Source organism: Lacerta agilis, chromosome 7 (genome assembly GCF_009819535.1).
Source record: "Lacerta agilis isolate rLacAgi1 chromosome 7, rLacAgi1.pri, whole genome shotgun sequence".
Lineage (NCBI taxonomy): Eukaryota > Metazoa > Chordata > Lepidosauria > Squamata > Lacertidae > Lacerta > Lacerta agilis.
Window position 1 is genome coordinate 73,143,909 of NC_046318.1, and position 18,029 is coordinate 73,161,937.

The window sequence follows — 18,029 nt, forward strand, 5'->3', positions numbered from 1 at the left end:
GGTAAGGACTCTGGGATGGGGTATTTTGGAGTGCAAATAAATCACACACACACACACACAATAAAATTACACACATATGCCCTTGGCTTTGCTAAGTTCTTATCAGAATGTTTATTTGTGCTTATACTCTACACTGATGCACAAACACAATTACAGTACATATTGTTCATTTGTGTTTAGAATTGCCCTCCACTGTCGGTGTACAGCAAGGTTTAGGGAAATTATTTGCCCATAGCTAGGCAGCTCTGTTTGCATATTACCTGCATAATCTTGTCTTGACATGGCAGATAATCGCTTTTCAAAGAGAGGTGGGTGGAAGGAAGGGTGCCCTAAAACTGGGCAACTTCTAGTAACAGGCCGATCTTGGCCCACCAGTCTTCCTCATTTGGCCCGTGAGGTCATTTTGAGCAAGCTATACCCACCTGCTCTGCACCTGATGTCATACAGGTAAGGGCAGGGCTTGGCTAAGTCCACTTTGTGCAGCTTCCAAAGCGCCACACAACCCACTGGCTGCCAGGAGCCTTTGAAGCACTGCAAAAAAGCGAGGACTCGGCACTAAGCAGTATTGCTTCCCCTACACACTGACCGGTGCAAAGGGAGAATGACCCTGCTGAGCTTGGGCACAAGGAGCTTTCTGGTGTGCCTGAACTCAGTGGTCAGCAGAATCGCTCGCTCCTCCCATGGGAGAGGAACTGAGCGACCCGGTTTCCTGCTGGTCTCAGGAGAGTGCCAGTTTCCTGCAGTTTTCCCCACCCTTTTAAAGATTGCTGAAGCAAGCTGTAAGCAAGCATAAATCTCACCAATAGGTAAAGTAAAAATATCTAACAACTTCAGTCAAAGTAGCCTGAAGGCTGATGGCAATAAGACCTAGCATCACCTGCCCCCCCCATCTTTTATGACTCAGAAAAAAGGTGAAAAGGTCCCCTCAGAATTCTTCTGGAAGCAGCAGTTTTAGAACATGCTACCTGCCCCTACTTACCAGAAGTGAAGGTGGGATCCGTATGTACATCGCAGGCAATGATACATCCCTCATGCCGTCTTCAGTTCTTCAAAACCATTATGCGACTCATCATAATATCGTCCTATTGTTCTTAACACCCATGCTGAATACCCTTGAAGAGTGCACTTCCTGGCTGCCGTCGGTGAATATCCCAATATACACAATTTTGTATTTTGTAATTCTGCCTAATATACGTATTTTAGCCAATTTGCTTTCCCTAAAATGCACTTCTATTTTCACTAATATTTGCTTTTCTGTGCACACTTGACCCGGTATATGCATACAGCGAAGGTGGCGCTGTGGTCTAAACCACTGAGCCTCTTGGGCTTGCCGGTCAGAAGGTCGGCGGTTCGAATCCCCGTGATGGGGTGAGCTCCCGTTGCTCGGTCCCAACTCCTGCCAACCTAGCAGTTCGAAAGCACGCCAAAAAGTCCAAGTAGATAAATAGGTACCACTCTGGCGGGAAGGTAAGCGGCGTTTCTGTGCGCTGCTCTGGTTTCGGTGTTCCGTTGCACCAGAAGCAGCTTAGACATGCTGGCCACATGACCCGGAAAAACTCTGCAGAGCGGACAAACACCGGCTCCCTCGGCATGTAAAGTGAGATGAGCGTCGCAACCCCAGAGTCATTCGCGACTGGACTTAACTGTCAAGTGTCATTTATCTTTTATGCATTTTTGAACAGTTACTCGGCTGGTGAACTGCACTGCAAAACTCAGGGATGTGCGAATTTTAAAGGATGCGTGTGTTTTGGTTCCTTCATTGTTTACAAAAGTTAAGGGTTTAAATGCAAATGGAATTGAAATGATCCTAGATATTGCACACTTCAGCTGCTTACTTCCACTGGATGATGTCTTGGGTTGTTACTTATCAGATGAGTGAGCGGCTGAGTGACAGGAGATCAAACAGGCCACCCTTTGCTGTTCATACTGGTGGGATGGAGTCCAAGAGCCCTCTGCTCTCAGCTCAAAAGAAAGCAACTAACATGCGCAAGAAACCAAGCAGGGGGCCAGGTGTGGACTCTGGCCAGCTAGTTGCTTGTCCCTAGGATAGTGGAAATTTACCTGTGCCATTTATTTCAATTAGTGCACTCTGAGCATGACTAAGGATGCCCCCAGCCTGCCAGTATTTTGTGTGATGGGTTCCAGGTCTGTGGTGGTAAAAGCTACTGGTATTCTCCTTCCCTCACCCCAAAAGTCAAAGGAATCCATTCCCCCTTTCTGGATTTATTTATTGTTTTGTACAGAAACAGAGACTTCCAATTCTGATGGAAAAAAGCTACGTGTCAGAAGCTCTGATGCTGTGAAAAAGGATTAACTGACGTGGTGAGAACTTGCCAAAAATGAAGAATCCCCCCCCCCATGCGTTTTCCAGAAATGTCTGAAGCTCCAGCCAAGAAAATACTGCAGCAGTAAAAGTCTCTGATGTAAAGGCCAAGAGGCAGATTTACTGTGCTCTCAGGCCTAAATCACTAATCACCACTAATTCTGATGAGAGACTAACACATTTGTTTTGGAAATCCAGTTGGGGTTGCAGGCTTAGAAAGAAAGATGTGTTTCCCATGAAAAACACGACTAAAACATTACAGCTAGTAAAATGAAATGGGTATCTGATTTGTTTAGCCAAGAAATGGGAGACTCCGACTATCTTTGTCATCAGATGCTTAGGCACACACACACAAAAACAGGCAGCTAAAATTTCTTTCTGGATTTAATTGTGAGTTGGTGAATGGCTGTGGGCTCAGAACTGCAATACCTGAAGGGCCAACTCTCCTCGTATGAACCAAACCCAGTTCCTGCAATCATAATCTGAGACCTTCTTCATGTGCCTCCTCCATGAGAAGTCTGGAGGGTGGCAACCCGAGAACGAGCCTTTTCTGCAGTGGCTCCCCGTTTGTGGAATGCTCTCCCCAGGGATGTTCGCCTGGTGCCTTCATTATAAACATTTAGGCACCAGGCAAAAACATTCCTCTTCAACCAGGCTTTTGGCTGGGATGCAGGTGGCGCTGTGGTCTAAACCACAGAGCCTGGGGCTTGCCGATCAGAAGGTTGGCGGTTCGAATGCCCATGACGGGGTGAGCTCCTGTTGCTTGGTCTCTGCTCCTGCCCACCTAGCAGTTTGAAAGCACGTCCAAGTGCAAGTAGATAAATAGGCACTGCTCCAGCGGAAAGGTAAACAGCATTTCTGTGCGCTGCTCTTGTTTGCCAGAAGTGGCTTAGTCATGCTGGCCACATGACCCGGAAGATGTACGTCAGCTCCCTCGGCCAGTAAAGCGAGATGAGCACCACAACGCCAGAGTCGTACGCGACTGGACCTAATGGTCAGGGCTCCCTTTACCTTTACCCTCTTAAATGTGTTGTGGGAGCAGGGATTTTTGGTTTTTTGTTGTTCTTAATTTTATTATGAATACTCTCATTTTGTGTTGTGAACTGCCCTGAGATCTACAGATGAAGAGCAGTATACAAATTTAATATATGTAATACCACAAACCAGCCTGTGGACCTGAAACCAGAGCAGAGGCAACTGCTGGCTTGCCCTCTGTATCATTCCAATAGTTAAGAGGACTCATTTAAGACCAGCTGAATGCCTTCTATAAGACAAAAGTGTTACAGCAAACACAAGAGATCCATGATCGGAATTCTTGAAGTTTTAATATAATAGGTGTGTGGAAAGAGAGTTGAATTAGGGCAGTGCCAGTGAGAAACTGGAAGGTTTCCATTGAGGCTCCTGTTTACAACCCCTGCCCCAACCCTATTTGAACAGCTAGAGAGAGAGACAGACAAATGCCTCTATAGTGTTTTTGCCCTGCTTTGGAGATTGGTGAGAGAAGCCATTTAATTAGGGCTTAGGGCGAAGGGTTAACCCTCCTCTTGAGATTGAGAAGCTGAAACCGACAGATTCATCTTTCTTCCAGCCTTAAGTTGGTCACATTCTTGCATCATTTTTGAAAAATGTTTCGATGAAAGGTTCTCACAAACATTTTAGTGTTCATTTCTCCTAATACACCATTTTTATATATGCCATTTCGCTGCTAACATGCACATTCCCGAAAACAGGTTTTCCTAATATAACACAGTTTTGTTTGCTATTTTCAGCAATATAGAATCATAGAATTGGAAGAGACTACAAGGGCCATCCAGTCCAACCCCCTGCCAAGCAGGAAACACCATCAAAGCATTCCTGACAGATGGCTGTCAAGCCTCCGCTTAAAGACGTCCAAAGAAGGAGACTCCACCACACTCCTTGGCAGCAAATTCCACTGTCAAACAGCTCTCACTGTCAGGAAGTTCTTCCTAATGTTTAGGTGGAATCTTCTTTCTTGTAGTTTGAATCCATTGCCCCGTGTCCGCTTCTCTGGAGCAGCAGAAAACAACCTTTCACCCTCCTCTATATGACATCCTTTGATATATTTGAACATGGCTATCATATCACCCCTTAACCTTCTCTTCTCCAGGCTAAACATACCCAGCTTCCTAAGCCGTTCCTCATAAGGCATCGTTTCCAGGCCTTTGACCATTTTGGTTACCCTCTTCTGGACACGTTCCAGCTTGTCAGTATCCTTCTTGAACTGTGGTGCCCAGAACTGGACACAGTATTCCAGGTGAGGTCTGACCAGAGCAGAATATAGTGGTACTATTACCTCCCTTGATCTAGACGCTATACTCCTATTGATGCAGCCCAGAATTGCATTGGCTTTTTTAGCTGCTGCATCACACTGTTGACTCATGTCAAGTTTGTGGTCTACCAAGACTCCTAGATCCTATATTTGCTACCTGGCGTCTCAATTGTGCCAAAAGTTATTCTACCACCCTTTTATAGTGTGGTGTTTTCTGAGAATCCTCCAGAAAAATAACCTCTCAAAGGACCTGTTGATGGCATTTTACCATTGTACTGTTGAGTGTATTAACCTACGGTCTGTGTGTGTGGTTTGGGAGTTGCACGGTCAGGGAAAGAACAATGCTGTCCAGGGTTGTAAAGACTGCAGAGAGAATAACTGGGTGCGCTCTTCCCACCTTGGATGAAATCTATGCCTCCAGGTGCCATAAGAAAGCTGCAGAGATAGTGCAGGATAGTACGCACCCCGGAAATGATCTCTTTCAGCTTCTGCCTTCTGGAAGAAGGTACAGGGTTATAAAGACCAGGACTAGCCGCCTGAGAAACAGTTTCTATCCAAAAGCGATTTTGGTTTTAAACGCAGTGTAAGGCAGTCTCTGTGGGAGTATCTGTATTTAGTTGTGGGGCATCAGAGTTTTTAGGGGGCTAACCAGGTGGGTATTAAAGTTTAGGAGGTTAATTATGCATAGGTGGGATGGGGAATGAGTCGATAGGCATTTTCAGAATAGTAGGCTTGTCGGTTTTTGCATGTATGATGTAGATTTTGCAATTTTGTTGTTCTGTATGGGACAATGACAATAAAGATTATCTTATCGTATCGTTTCAACGCTTCCCCTTTTCTTGTAATTCTACATTCTTGTAAGTCACGCTGGGGTCCTTTGGAAGGGCACCGTATAGAATCACCTGCATACGGAACTGGTAAATCACACTGCGCCACTCCAAGGAATGGAGTCAGCTCACACATTCAAGTTTCTGCAACCAAGTTAACATTAATTGCACACATGAACTCACTCCCTGCCAAAAAGCTCGATTTGTAGGATCAAGTAAGCCGTTCTGGAAAAGGTCCTGACCAGCAACACAGTTTTATTTGTAAACATTTATGTTACATATTCCAATAATTTAATCAAATACCAGGTTTTTGTACAGTTCACTGTATACTATCGACGACGTCGCACTAGGAACTACCGGGTTGCTTTTAGGGCTGCCGGACTCCCACGCTTTTAAAACCTTCAAAACAGTATCAGAAACACTGGAGGAAAAGAAGTACAATGAATTATAAGTGCACTGTGGAAATAAAGAATTCAAACTGCTGGGAAGTTGGGAGGGGACGGAATGGAGGAGATTAACATATATACATAGAAAAGAAGGGATAATCCCAGTGAAACTACCTTGAAAAACCTCCCAAGGCAAGTCCAGTTAAAAATACTATTTATGGATGTCTCATTTATTCCCAGATTCAAGCAGCAAAATACATCTTAGTCATGAAGCACACATAGATGAATAATGAAATGTTAAGGCCTAAAACGTCGCAAACTTGGTTTTTGACAAGGAAAAAGCTGGTTGGGGGGGGTAAAGGATTAAGCTCGATAGATTAAAAAAAATATTTTTTTGGTTGCATAAAGCTGTCGTCTTTGTTCACAGTACTTTTAAGTAATTCTGATATGTCCCGTCCCCCCCAAACCACCCATGGCACATCGCCATTACGGACACTTTTGAACAACCACCCGCATACCCAATTTAAGATTCACCTTTCGGGACTCTTATGCAGGCTGTGATGGAACCAGCAGCAAACACATTGACACCGAGTTTTCAACCTTGGGCTTAAAAAGCCATCTACCCCGGCCAGCCACAGCACCCAAAATGGCGGCACTCACGCCACTAGCTTTAAGTGAGGTTTCAAGATTACAGTTGCACGAAAAAGAGGTCAGGGGTCAAATGTTTTCTGGGGAGCAAAACAGGAAAGTTTATTCAAGTTGACCCTTAAGGGGATTGTCAGCTCATCTCTTACAACAGTAGAGATAAAGCTCCAGAATGCTTAGGATTTCCAGATGAGTCTTGACCCAGCATGCCATTCCACATTACAGTTTACACAAAGCAGAACGCTATCAGCGTTACATAGCTATGCTACAGCATCGTTTTCACTAAGGCCTCCCTGCTCCACTAATTAGAACTTTCATTCAAAGTTTAAACACTATGCAATGTGGGGGAATCCCTGGATCTCCTAGTGCTTTGCTCTTTTTAAACTAGCTGCGGGGTTGGAAGTGTCCAAATTTTCATCACAACAGTGGCACTGAGGGCAGGGGTGTTTAATCTTCACAAGCCCCACACTACTTACACTAAATAGGGCCCTGAAACCACTTTCTTTTGCCTGTTGGGGTCCAGCAGAGACTAGGAAAATGGCACAGGTGAGTTAACCACCCAACTGCTGCAATTTCATCATATTTTGGAGGCCCCAATAAAAGCAAAAAAAAGGTGTTAGTAGATCCAACCAATGGATCTCTTCCATCATGTGTAGATTTAACATGTGATTTAACAGCTGGGCAGGTGGTGTGCAAAATAGTTCCTCTTAGGATAGTTGGGTTGGGGGGAGAGCAACTTATTTCTGTCTTCCTTGCATTCCCATGGGAGGGTGGGTGGGTGGGATGTTGTAGTTTCAATACGCATGTCCTATCTTTGAAACAGATCAGACTGAAGAATCTACTTGAGGGTTGCCAAGTGATTTACTGATTTCTGCTCTTGCGGCTTCCAATGGTAGCTTGATAGGCTAGCATTAGCAGGCGAACAGATGCTTCTCTCCGCGCTGCGGAAGTCTTCAGACTGCTGATTCCGCATATCAAGCGGCTATCAGAGGCAAGGCAGGAGATGTTCAGGCTTGTGTCGTTCTGTTTTGATCTGCTGGTCATTTGACAGCCCTAGACCACCCATCCCAAACCCACCCTTCCTTATGTTAGAAGGTGAGAAAACAGCCACTGCTCTATTTCCGGTATGACGGCTGAGCTGAAACTTAAAAAAAAAAAAAAGTTAATGAGGTACTCATGTGCACACTGAGTTACTTCATCAAGTGATGCTCTGTGTTGCATGCAGCCTCAGAGTCCCACCCCCACCCCCATTGTTGCAGGTGCAGGAAAGGCAGAAAAAAGTGAGAGATGGCTAAAAACATTACTGTCTGTGCAAATTCTTATTCATTCCTGCTTTTCAAAATGAAAGGGAAACCTTTACTTCCGGAAATATTGTGTAAAAATAATAATAAGGGGAAATGGTTGGTGGGGAGAAGGAGGAGATTCAATTTCCAACCATAAGAATGCAAAGTAATTTTTCTACACCCCCCCATTTCAAAATATGCCCAAGAAATTCTTTGCCATTGTTCCATATTTTTTTAACAAAAAGAAAAGAAGGAGAGAGGAGCCTGCTAAATACTGCAATCTGTTTATGAATGTGACTTGGTTGCTTTCTGGGTTCTTGGTCCCCAAAACATCCCTGCTGATGTGCATTAAAAAAAATAACAATCCCAGAACATCCTATTCCAAAAAAGCAAGTAACTAACCACCTTTCCCCCAAAGCCCCGATATCAAACATTTTGGACCACAATGATTTTTATACCAAAGCTTCTTATTCTTAACTTTTCACAGCTGCTTTTTTTCTTTCTTTCAACATTTTGCAGCTGTCGAGAAGACCCAGAAACTAGAAGAACCACAAGACACTTTTTGTATAAACTACGCAAAGCTAACCGTTACACAACACTGCATACATTTCTCTTGCCTTCCTAGGAAGGGAACCTTGATAAAATCTAGAAAGGGTCGAAATGTAATCTCCAATTAACATTGTTTTCATGATGAAACACCCGCCATCGCCATCCCCCAGGTATGGCCACAATCCACTGAAAAGTTTTCCTGCAAAAGCCCAACTGAGCAAGTGAGAGTTGCAAAATAGCGTTTCCTGTGCTGCGCCTGTAGGAAACTTCCCAGTAGATTGTGCCCAGGTTCTTCCAGTGAGAGACCAGGCTTGCTTACAGTTACAGCTCTGTTAATTTTTGTCTATTCCTACATGGAAGAGGAGAGGCTCAATGTGAGCCTGGCCTGATTCTGACCGTTCAATTCCTTTCTCCAGTAACCGCGTCAGTCATCAGAGGGAAGAGCCCACTGGTTAAAAGAAACGCAGCTTCTGCAGCATGGATCAGGTGCTACGCAGTGCAAACATTTCGTGGATTTCACCCAGTGTTCCCCATAGCAGATCAACCATTCTGTGCTGCCACCTGCTTAGGACCGATTCACACTAACACATTCCCCTGTAAGGCGTGCTCGAAACTCTACGGGAAGTCACCTCCACGTCCAGATTCGGCCTTGGGGCAGCAGTGGCAAGTCAAGACACCAAATTCCAGACATGGCAGTGGATTGACACATCTGGCTTGTTATGGGATGAAAGCCATCGCAGGTTGAGATTTTTGTAAAGCTACCACACAGTGTATTATCAACAAGAACTTCTACGTACAGACAGCACCACATGTAACACTGGTGTAATCCCATCAAACTGCAAGGTTCCACCAAGGACGAAAAATAATTAGTCCCATCTCTCTTAAGTTTTTCTATGATGCTTCTGTAGGTGCTTTTAAGCTTCAGATTAAAATCATTTACAAAGCATCATCAGTAGACTGACGTGACTGCCTCCTAGCTATCCTTTTTAATCTGGTAGTTAATAGTTAATTATTAAGTACGTCAGCGGAAGAACACTGCTGCCGCCCTCTCTCCCATCAGTCACTGATACTTTTGTTAAACTATTTTAATACCACTTGTGCCTTTCTAATGCCAAAAGCTATTTAACTATTGTGTGTTAATACGATTTAAAAAAAAAGCAAGTTTAAGGTCTGCACCACAAACGTATAAAATTACTATTATCTACTGTGACAGTATAGAAATTCAACCATCAGAAAGCCTACGAAGGGTGCTTTCAGTTATAAAAGAAAGATCGATTGTCTTGAGATAAAAAGAGAGGCAGGCTGACAACTAAGAAGCTTTTTGTTGCAGCATGACATGCAGTAATAAACAGGTAGGCGAGAGAGGATGCATCTCCCCCAGGTTAAAAGTGCAGCACTACACACTTTAATAACACTATCGTTGCAGAGGTCATGCTGTGGGTAGCATTACGCTTCCGGGGAGGTTGGCACTGTAAGTCGAATGCTGCTGTTTACCCGGAAGGAAAAGGCAAAATGTGAACCACACCACGGCAAACCCCTCGAGCTATTTCGGGTGTTCGGGTGGCACAGTTGCAATAAGGACAGAGGAAGGAGACCGCCCGTTCCACTCTGACAATGTACCGTCCTTGAACATCAGATTCTTGGCTGGAAGTGGAACGCCTGCGTCGGCAGAGGATGGGTGGGAAAGTAAACTTGAAGTAGAAGAGGCTTCTGAAAGTAATTCCATAGTTGAAATGCTTTCCTGAGGAGGGAAAGAGGGAAACGTGCTTCAATAGGATTACCGGTTGGCAAACAAGTAACTCACAGCCCCAAATTCTCCATTGGCTACTGCATATTATTATTCCTATTATTCCCCGCCCATGTGACTGGGTTGCCCTAGCCACTCTGGGAGCTTGTAACATACAGTGGTGCCTCGCAAGACGAAATTAATGCATTCCGCGAGTGCTATCGTATAGTGGAAATTTCGTCTTGCAAAGCACGGTCGGAGGAAGCGCGGCTTTATGGAAAAACAAAACCATAGGGTCGCGGCCATAGGAAAAGTCTTGCGAAGCACCCTTTCGCTAGCGAATGCCTTTCGTCTAGCAAGCTTTTCGTCTAGCGAGTTTTTCGTCTAGCGAGGTACCACTGTACATAAAAACACAATAAAACATTAAACGTTTCCCTATACAGGGCTGCCTTCAGATGCCCTTGACAAAGGGAGGTGACAGTGCCAGGGGTCCTTTAGCAATTTTGACTCTGGGTGAGCAGAGGCAAGGGTCTTGCTCGTATTCACAAACATATTAAGCCTTGGTTGGCTTCTCTTTTATTAACCCAACAGCTTCCTCTTTAATGGCTGAAGGACCCAGGACAATTCCCATCCTTTCCTTTTTCCATTCTCTACCCTCTTGCCAAATGTATAGGTGGTAGTGGAGCTGTGACACTTGGCAGACACTTTGGTTTCATAAAGGGCTTCTCAAAGCCTAGGATCTTGCAACTGCTATGCCACCACTGCTATGCCAAGTAGAGATTAAGGCCCTTTAGAGAGACCAGGCTAGCAGGCAGGGCAGACAGAGAGGTGGCAGGAGGCGGCACTAAGTGGGTGCAAGTCTGTCAGAAAAGAGGCTTGATAACACCAGTGGTCCTGGTGGCCTTCAGCCTGAGAAAATGTGCAACTAAGTACAAAGTCATGAAGAAACCCACAACATTGTCCAGGGAGGTATGGAGAATAAAGCTACAGAACCAGACAGATGCTTCTCCCCCCCCCCCCCGCCGTCTCATTCAGCAAGCACCCTTTAGAATGGCATCAGAGTTAAAAAGAAGATCAAGGAATGCAAGTTTGCAACGCGTTTATGTCAAAAAGGAACTTCTATGTACATATTAATGCATATGCAATTTTTAAACAATATATATTTACCTGGAATGAATGAACAAAGCTAAGGACCTGTAGAGAAAGTTTTCTACTGGAATGTAACAGTTTTTGAAGGCTGTCAAAAGATTAGAAAACATATATAATGTCAAACAAGTAATCCACTGCTTCATTTCTACCTCTGCTGAAAGATCTGCAGGCAAACAGTTTAGGTCCCAGCAAGTCCTCACCTCTCTCTGCTACACAGTCCGTGGCTTGCAATTTTCCGGCAGACTTTCCTGTTTAACTCGGAGCTGAAGAGTGGAATTCCAAAGCACAATTCCAGGGGGACCCACTCCTGTTCTGTTGTGGGAACTGAACAGATACAGAGATGAGGCAATGTGGAATTTGGACTGCAGCTCATTCTTCGCAGCAACAAATTAAACCCTTTATTTTAATTTTTTAAAGGATTACCTTCGGGACTTTGCTTAGCTGCCAAATCCATGGGTGGCTCTTCAATGACCATTTCAAATGATTCTGTGCTCCCATTTACATCCGACCCCAGTGCCAGCTCTGGCTCGCCTTAGAGCAAAAGAAACAAGCCATTTATACTATATTCCTGAGCAACAGCTGCTATGATCCAGCAGCTCTGAACGGAACACAGCGCTACACAACCTCACACACCAGGAATTCACCTTCCCTCCTCCCACCTGTGCCTCCAAAATCTTCTCTGGAGGGTCCCTCAAGTCTGCTTTGCTTGTGGACAGACAGTATTGCTCTGGTTATGCCCTGTGCATCCCCAATGGCTTCTCTATTACGGACCTTCTTGGTGAGATTAATGAGGTATCTGGCCATGCGCAGGATGCTTCCTTTTAACAACTTTTAACACCTGAAGGTGTGGGATTCTGGAATCCACCCCCTTAGCTACATGCTTCCTAGTGGATGCTCAGTATGGCTTGCTTCCATTCCACCACCTTTCATTCACTGCACACAAGGAACTCGGCACAGATCCAAATGGTAGAAGCCTCCACATCGGGCAACCAAGGTTTACTGTTGACCAACCTTTTCCATCAGAAGCATCGCTCAGCTTTCTGTGCACGTGGTGGCTGAAAGGGTTCAACATTGTTACGTAGCCGCAGAAGTGCTGCAAATCCAACTTTTCCCTTAATATCCTCAACGCTTTGTGAACGCCCATGTTGAGACGAGAAAAATCTACACACAAACGGGGGGAGGGGGGGACACACCTGTCACATCAAATGGCAATTTTACTAAGCAAAAAGAAAGAAAGAAAGAAAGTTGGCATCTAAGGTTAGCACTTTGCATCACCGCAGCCACCACTTTTAAAAAGATTATAGAGATTGCAAAGAAATCTAGAAAAACAGCAAGTGCCCTCCCCTTTAGTTCCTCACAAAGAAAGACAATGCAGAACAGTGCAAGGGAGTGGGGGACAAGCTTTTGGAATCATTGTTAATTGACAACAATGATCAGTGGCTTTTATGTCTGCATCATGCTTTATTGGGGGGGGGGGGGGAGTGTACTATCAGTTACATTATTCCTAACCAAAATATCATTCAAAAGGTAGTGATTAAATTCTCACAGCAACCCACAAGTCTGATACCCACTAAGCCAAAAATCAAAGAGGAGTACTATAGCTTAGTGGCAGAGAAACATGCTTTGCGTACATGTGTTTCCCAGGTTCAATCCCCAGCATCTCCAGCCAGCAAGCGATGGGAAATGCCTGAAATCCTGGACAGAAACTTGCTAATTTCCCCGTTTCCTTGTTACCTTTTAGTATCACCTTGTTACTGCGAGCAGCAAGGTGCGGTTTTGAGAATTCAGTCACACACAAATTGTGTCTGAGCAGAGAATGGCAGTACAAGAAAACACGAGTTACCTCCTTGCAGTTCTGTTTCATCGAATGGAAACGGCATATGGACAGTTTCCCCCATACCACGCATACCATGTCCCTAAACACCAAAGTGAGAGTTAAGGCACAAAATCCATGTCAACGTGACAATCTCCAGCTTTTCAAAGGCGCCTAGCCCTCATTCATCACGGGGAATTACTGCCAGAGAACCAAGAACCTAAGGTGCTATGATTCCAGCCCCCCCATCTCCATTAATACTAAATTCTGCAGAATTAACAGAATGGAAACTCTCTGTTGTTGCTTGATAAGAGTTCCTGTTCAGTTAGTAAGATCTGATAATAGTAAGGACAAAATCCCAGTATGGTTTCAAGTTAGGATGCTTCTTCTTGGGAGATGCGATCAAGAACTGGGAGTCAGGGTAAGGGGAGAAGATAGGTGATGGAATCCAGCAACATCTGGGAGGTTACCAGGCTGGCTAAGTCTAAAAAAAAAAAATCCGAGCCACAGGCCATCACAATATAGCCTGTTCTCATATTCCAAGAGTTAATTACAAGCACCTCAAATAAGGAGCTGCATTAAATGAACCATCTTCCAGCCACCATTGGGCATCTTTATATTATGCAAACTAGCTTTAATTCTCACTCACTTCCTGCCTCACTCTCCACAACACTCTGGTCCAGCAGAAATATTAGAAGTTTCAAATGTATACAAGTTGTTCCTTACCTGAATCAGAACAGCAGAATGGGTTAAAGCATCATTCAGCATAGTGAGCACATTGGAAGTTGGGACGACTCCTGGGTCATGCCCCCAAGATGTTATTAGTAAGCGGTCGTAGCCCTAGGGAGTAGAAGTGCAGACACAGCAGTCAGATTAAGACTGAAATGTTTGCAGCAAGAGCAATGTCCTCCACTGTCTGCATCCATCTAGCTTTTCTTTTCAAGCTCTATTTTCAGCCTGAATTAAAGGGGTTTACTTTTTCTGCTGGTAGGAAAAGAAGAAATATCCCAAATTTTATTTGCACAAGGCGAATTGCTTCAACAATCTGAAAAGCAACACAATCATCCTATTTGTACTGATTTATTGGCACACATGCTTTTCAATTAGAGACAATTTGTTACCTACGTGTCTGTATTACCTATTAACACCGGAACCTGTGATCCCCAAGATGCTGTTGGGAGTCTTATGCTCTGCTGACTGAGCCACCTCAGCTCTCTAGAGCTATTTATACAAAACACCGATCTGAACACAAAGTTGAACATGACCAAAGGCCTCTACCCCAGAATTAAGATCGCACACATTTCTAGTGCAACAGCTTACCTTGCTGAAACCAGCAGCTTCAGGTGTTATATGGAAAGGCCAAAGAAGCAACAACTCCAGAAGCAATACCATTACAGAAGACTCTCATTCCTTCCAAATCCTTAATGCCTACCTGAAATATATCTGGAAGTTTTCGGAGTCTTGTTCCTTTAGATAACAACAGGGATGGAGGCCCTTGTCCAGTAATATGATAAATGTAGAGCTTGAACCATACGGAGCTGACTTCTGGAATAGCCGGTCCAATATGCTAGGGAAAGATGAAAAAGGCACCCACTGAAGCAAGAATAAGACAAACGTTGCTGTTGTAACCTTGATTTGCAGTAACAGGGCTTCTTCTAACAGCAACTGCAGTTTCACTCCTAATATTAAGAAGCAGAAAAACATTTTGGAAGGCATGTTGGTGACTCCTCACCGGTGGGGCTTCCTTGCCAGCAGAAACCAGCAGCGCTGGGTAGAACTGGATGGAGACCTCTGCTGCATCCAAACCCCTTGCAGCATGGCAGAGCCACGGTTTGGGTGTAAAGCTCGCAGTATCTTTTCTTTTTTAGAAAAGCACATTTTAAACACTTCCCACGGACTCATTATGACTTTATGGTTTTTCATACCAGCTTTAACTGTGTCACCTTCTTGTCAGTGGCTTTTTGGCTTGAAACCAATCCGTGAAGGAAAGCAGTGTAAAATCAAGATTTCTGCATTTTCAGAAAAATTCTTGTGGGTAGCCTTGGGGACCTTGTTGAAAGATGGGGACAGAAACAACCCTAGGCTTCGAACCTGCCTAAGGTTCCACTAGTGGGACTGTCCCATGAGTGGGAGAGTTCCATCAGCGGGATGCTCCCATCAGCGGAAAGGAAGGGGGCATTTTTCTCTGATTGGGCCATAGAACACATGCTTTACATGTAAAATATTCCATCCCTGGTGCCTCTAGGTAGGGCTGGGGATGTCTGAAACTCTGGAGAGCTGTCGTGAGTCAGTGTAGTCCAGGCATAGGCAAACTTGGCCCACCAGATGTTTTGGGACTACAATTCCCATCATCTCTGACCACTGGGAGTTGTAGTCCCAGAACATCTGGAGGGCTGAGTTTGCCTAGGTCTGGTGTAGACATTGCTGAGCTAGATGGACCAGTGGTCTGAATGGGTAGAAGGAAGCTTCCGATGTTCTCTTCCCCTTGCACCACCTTTGCCCCTCAAAGATCTGCCATGCAGGGCTGGGGGGCTCACTGAAGCAGGAAGGAATGTTAGCGCATGGTGGTGCAATGGGAAGGGGAGTCAGGCAAAAAAAAAAAAAAGGCTACTCCAGCCCTAAGCTCTGGGGAGTGGTGTGGAGAGCCAGTGTGGTGTAGGGGTTAAGAGTGGTAGACTCGTAATCTGGGGAACTGGGTTCGTGTCTCCGCTCCTCCACATGCAGCTGCTGGGTGACCTTGGGCCAGTCACACTTCTCTGAAGTCTCTCAGCCCCACTCATCTCACAGAGTGTTTGTTGTGGGGGAGGAAGGGAAAGGAGAATGTGAGCCGCTTTGAGACTCCTTCGGGTAGTGAAAAGCAGGATATCAAATCCAAACTCTTCTTCTTCTTCTTCTTCCCACTCCCCTCTGCAAACAGAAGGGGTTGTCTTCCAGCTGTGGAAGGCTAGTTGGATAAAGCCATGCAAGTACAATAAAGTCAACTGCTGGGAAGAAAAGCAGAAACACAGATAAAGAGTGCATGCACACTGCTGACCCAAAGCCTTCTGTAAATACTAAAAGCAACACGTCACACAGGAAGTAATCCTCCCATTTCATTTTTTTTTTGGGGGGGGGTAGTTTCTTTCTTACCTGGGGTGTGCAGCTGCTGATAGGTCGGATTTCGTTGGTGAGAGGCGCCATGGAGACGAGCAGCGTGTAGTTTTTGTTCAAAACTCTGCTGCATGTAGCAGGGTCCAAGCCAAGCAAGCTTTCGCAGCGCAGCAAATCCAGAGGGAAACCTACATCAACGATGTCAAAGACACTTGGAATACAGATAGAGAACGAACATGTACAACTGAAAGGGGTACAGGAAGGGGGGAGGAAAAATACAAATTTAGACGGGTCTCTTCTCTCTTCCTGGATAGAATCTCAACACAATGACTTAAAGATGCTATCCGCTAGGGAGGGGTAGGTAAGATGGTGCCCCCCAGATGTTGTCAGACTACAACTCCTATCACTCCTAGCCAGCACGGTCAGGAATGATGGAAACTGGAGTCCATAAGCATACAGAAGGCACCATGCATGCTACCTACCCCATGGTAAATCAGCTTTGATGCGTACCACCAACCACAAGGAAAGTTACATGTCTAAAGGAAATAACTGTTGAACCAAAGAGTTATTTCGTGCATAACAAGTGGGATTTTTTATTTATTTACTTTGCCCTCCTTTGAATAGCAGGATTGCCTTCCATAAGTGCTTTGGAACTGCCCCTCTGCTCTGAAGGGGTACGGGGGAACCAAGGAGACTGCTGTTCTATAAATACAGACTCTCCATGGGTATGTGTTATCTATATCTGAATTTCTTGAACTGCTGTTCACTCACTGGGCAGTTCTTTGGATTCCAACCATGGATACTTTTTCAGAAAAGGGCAACCAAGAATGATCAAGGGGTTGCAGCAGCTCCTCTATGCGGAAAGGTTTTAAGGCTTGGAGATTTTGTTTTTTTCAAAAAGAAAAAAAAAAGAAAAAGGTGGAAATGATAGAGGTGCATAAAATTATTCACTGTGTGAAGAAACTGGGAGAAAATTCGCTCTCTCTCCCCCCCCCCCCCTGCTAGAACTGGGGGTCATAGAATCATAGAACAGTAGAGTTAGAAGGGATCCCGAGAATCATCCAGTCCAGGCATGGCCAAACTTGGCCCTCCAGCTGTTTTGGGACTACAATTCCCACCATCCCTTACCACTGGGTCCTGTTAGCTAGGGATGATGGGAGTTGTAGTTCCCAAACAGATGGAGGGCAAAGTCTGGCCATGCCTGGTCTAGTCCAGCCCCCTGTAATGCAGGAAAATGCAGCTTTCCCATAGGGGAACCGGAAACTTTGGGTTATCAGCACCATACTAAGTGAAGCTGAACACAAGGAGATTAAAGGCAGGCAAATATATGTATACTTCTTCACCCAGCACGCTGCTAAACTATGGAATTTGTTGCCACAAGATGCAGGGATGGCCACCAGCTTGGACAGATTTAAAACAGAATTAGCCAAATTAGGAACCAGGAAATCAGGCCATTGGACCACCTTCTCCATGCAAAGCAGATGGTCTACTGCTGAGCGATGGCTGTTCTCCAAACTCAAGGAGTTTTAGGGCTTTCAGTGGCTACTAGCCACAACTGCTATGTTCCGCCTCCACTATTGGAGGCAGGGTGCCTCTGAATACCAGCGGCTGCGAAAGGGCACTGTTTCGCTCATGGCCTGGTTTTGGGCTTCCCACAGGCATCTGGTCAGCTGCTGAGAGAACAGGATGCTGGACTAAATTATCCTTTGGTCTGTTCCAGCTCCTATATATTCAGTGAACAAAATTTTATTTTATACTATTATTTTCTTGGGCCCAAACTAGCATATACATGCTGGTCACCAGAAATCCCATTTTGAATAGGGCATATGGATTTACAGCACTACATTCCTTAGCCTTTGCCAATGTTAAACCATCGTACCCAATTCAAGAACACTATCCAACATGATTTAGGAAATTTAAAGCATACTCAACTCTAAAAAGATAAATG

The 18,029-nt window shown here is 44.9% G+C and overlaps 1 protein-coding gene across 1 annotated transcript in view; it reads right to left on the reverse strand.

Annotated features, from left to right (window-relative positions):
* Window positions 1–9,453: 9,453 nt before the first annotated feature.
* The window catches only part of FAM91A1 (family with sequence similarity 91 member A1), a 31,880-nt gene continuing 23,304 nt past the window's right edge, over window positions 9,454–18,029 (reverse strand). Inside the window, exons 16-24 of the mRNA XM_033155816.1 lie at window positions 16,121–16,269; window positions 14,424–14,558; window positions 13,718–13,831; window positions 13,022–13,094; window positions 12,190–12,339; window positions 11,602–11,709; window positions 11,379–11,502; window positions 11,197–11,266; window positions 9,454–10,044 (exon numbers count right to left, since the gene is read on the reverse strand). Of these exons, the coding sequence (XP_033011707.1) occupies window positions 9,847–10,044; window positions 11,197–11,266; window positions 11,379–11,502; window positions 11,602–11,709; window positions 12,190–12,339; window positions 13,022–13,094; window positions 13,718–13,831; window positions 14,424–14,558; window positions 16,121–16,269 (1,121 nt within the window). The 3' untranslated portion in view covers window positions 9,454–9,846. The remainder of the gene's footprint in view (window positions 10,045–11,196; window positions 11,267–11,378; window positions 11,503–11,601; window positions 11,710–12,189; window positions 12,340–13,021; window positions 13,095–13,717; window positions 13,832–14,423; window positions 14,559–16,120; window positions 16,270–18,029) is intronic.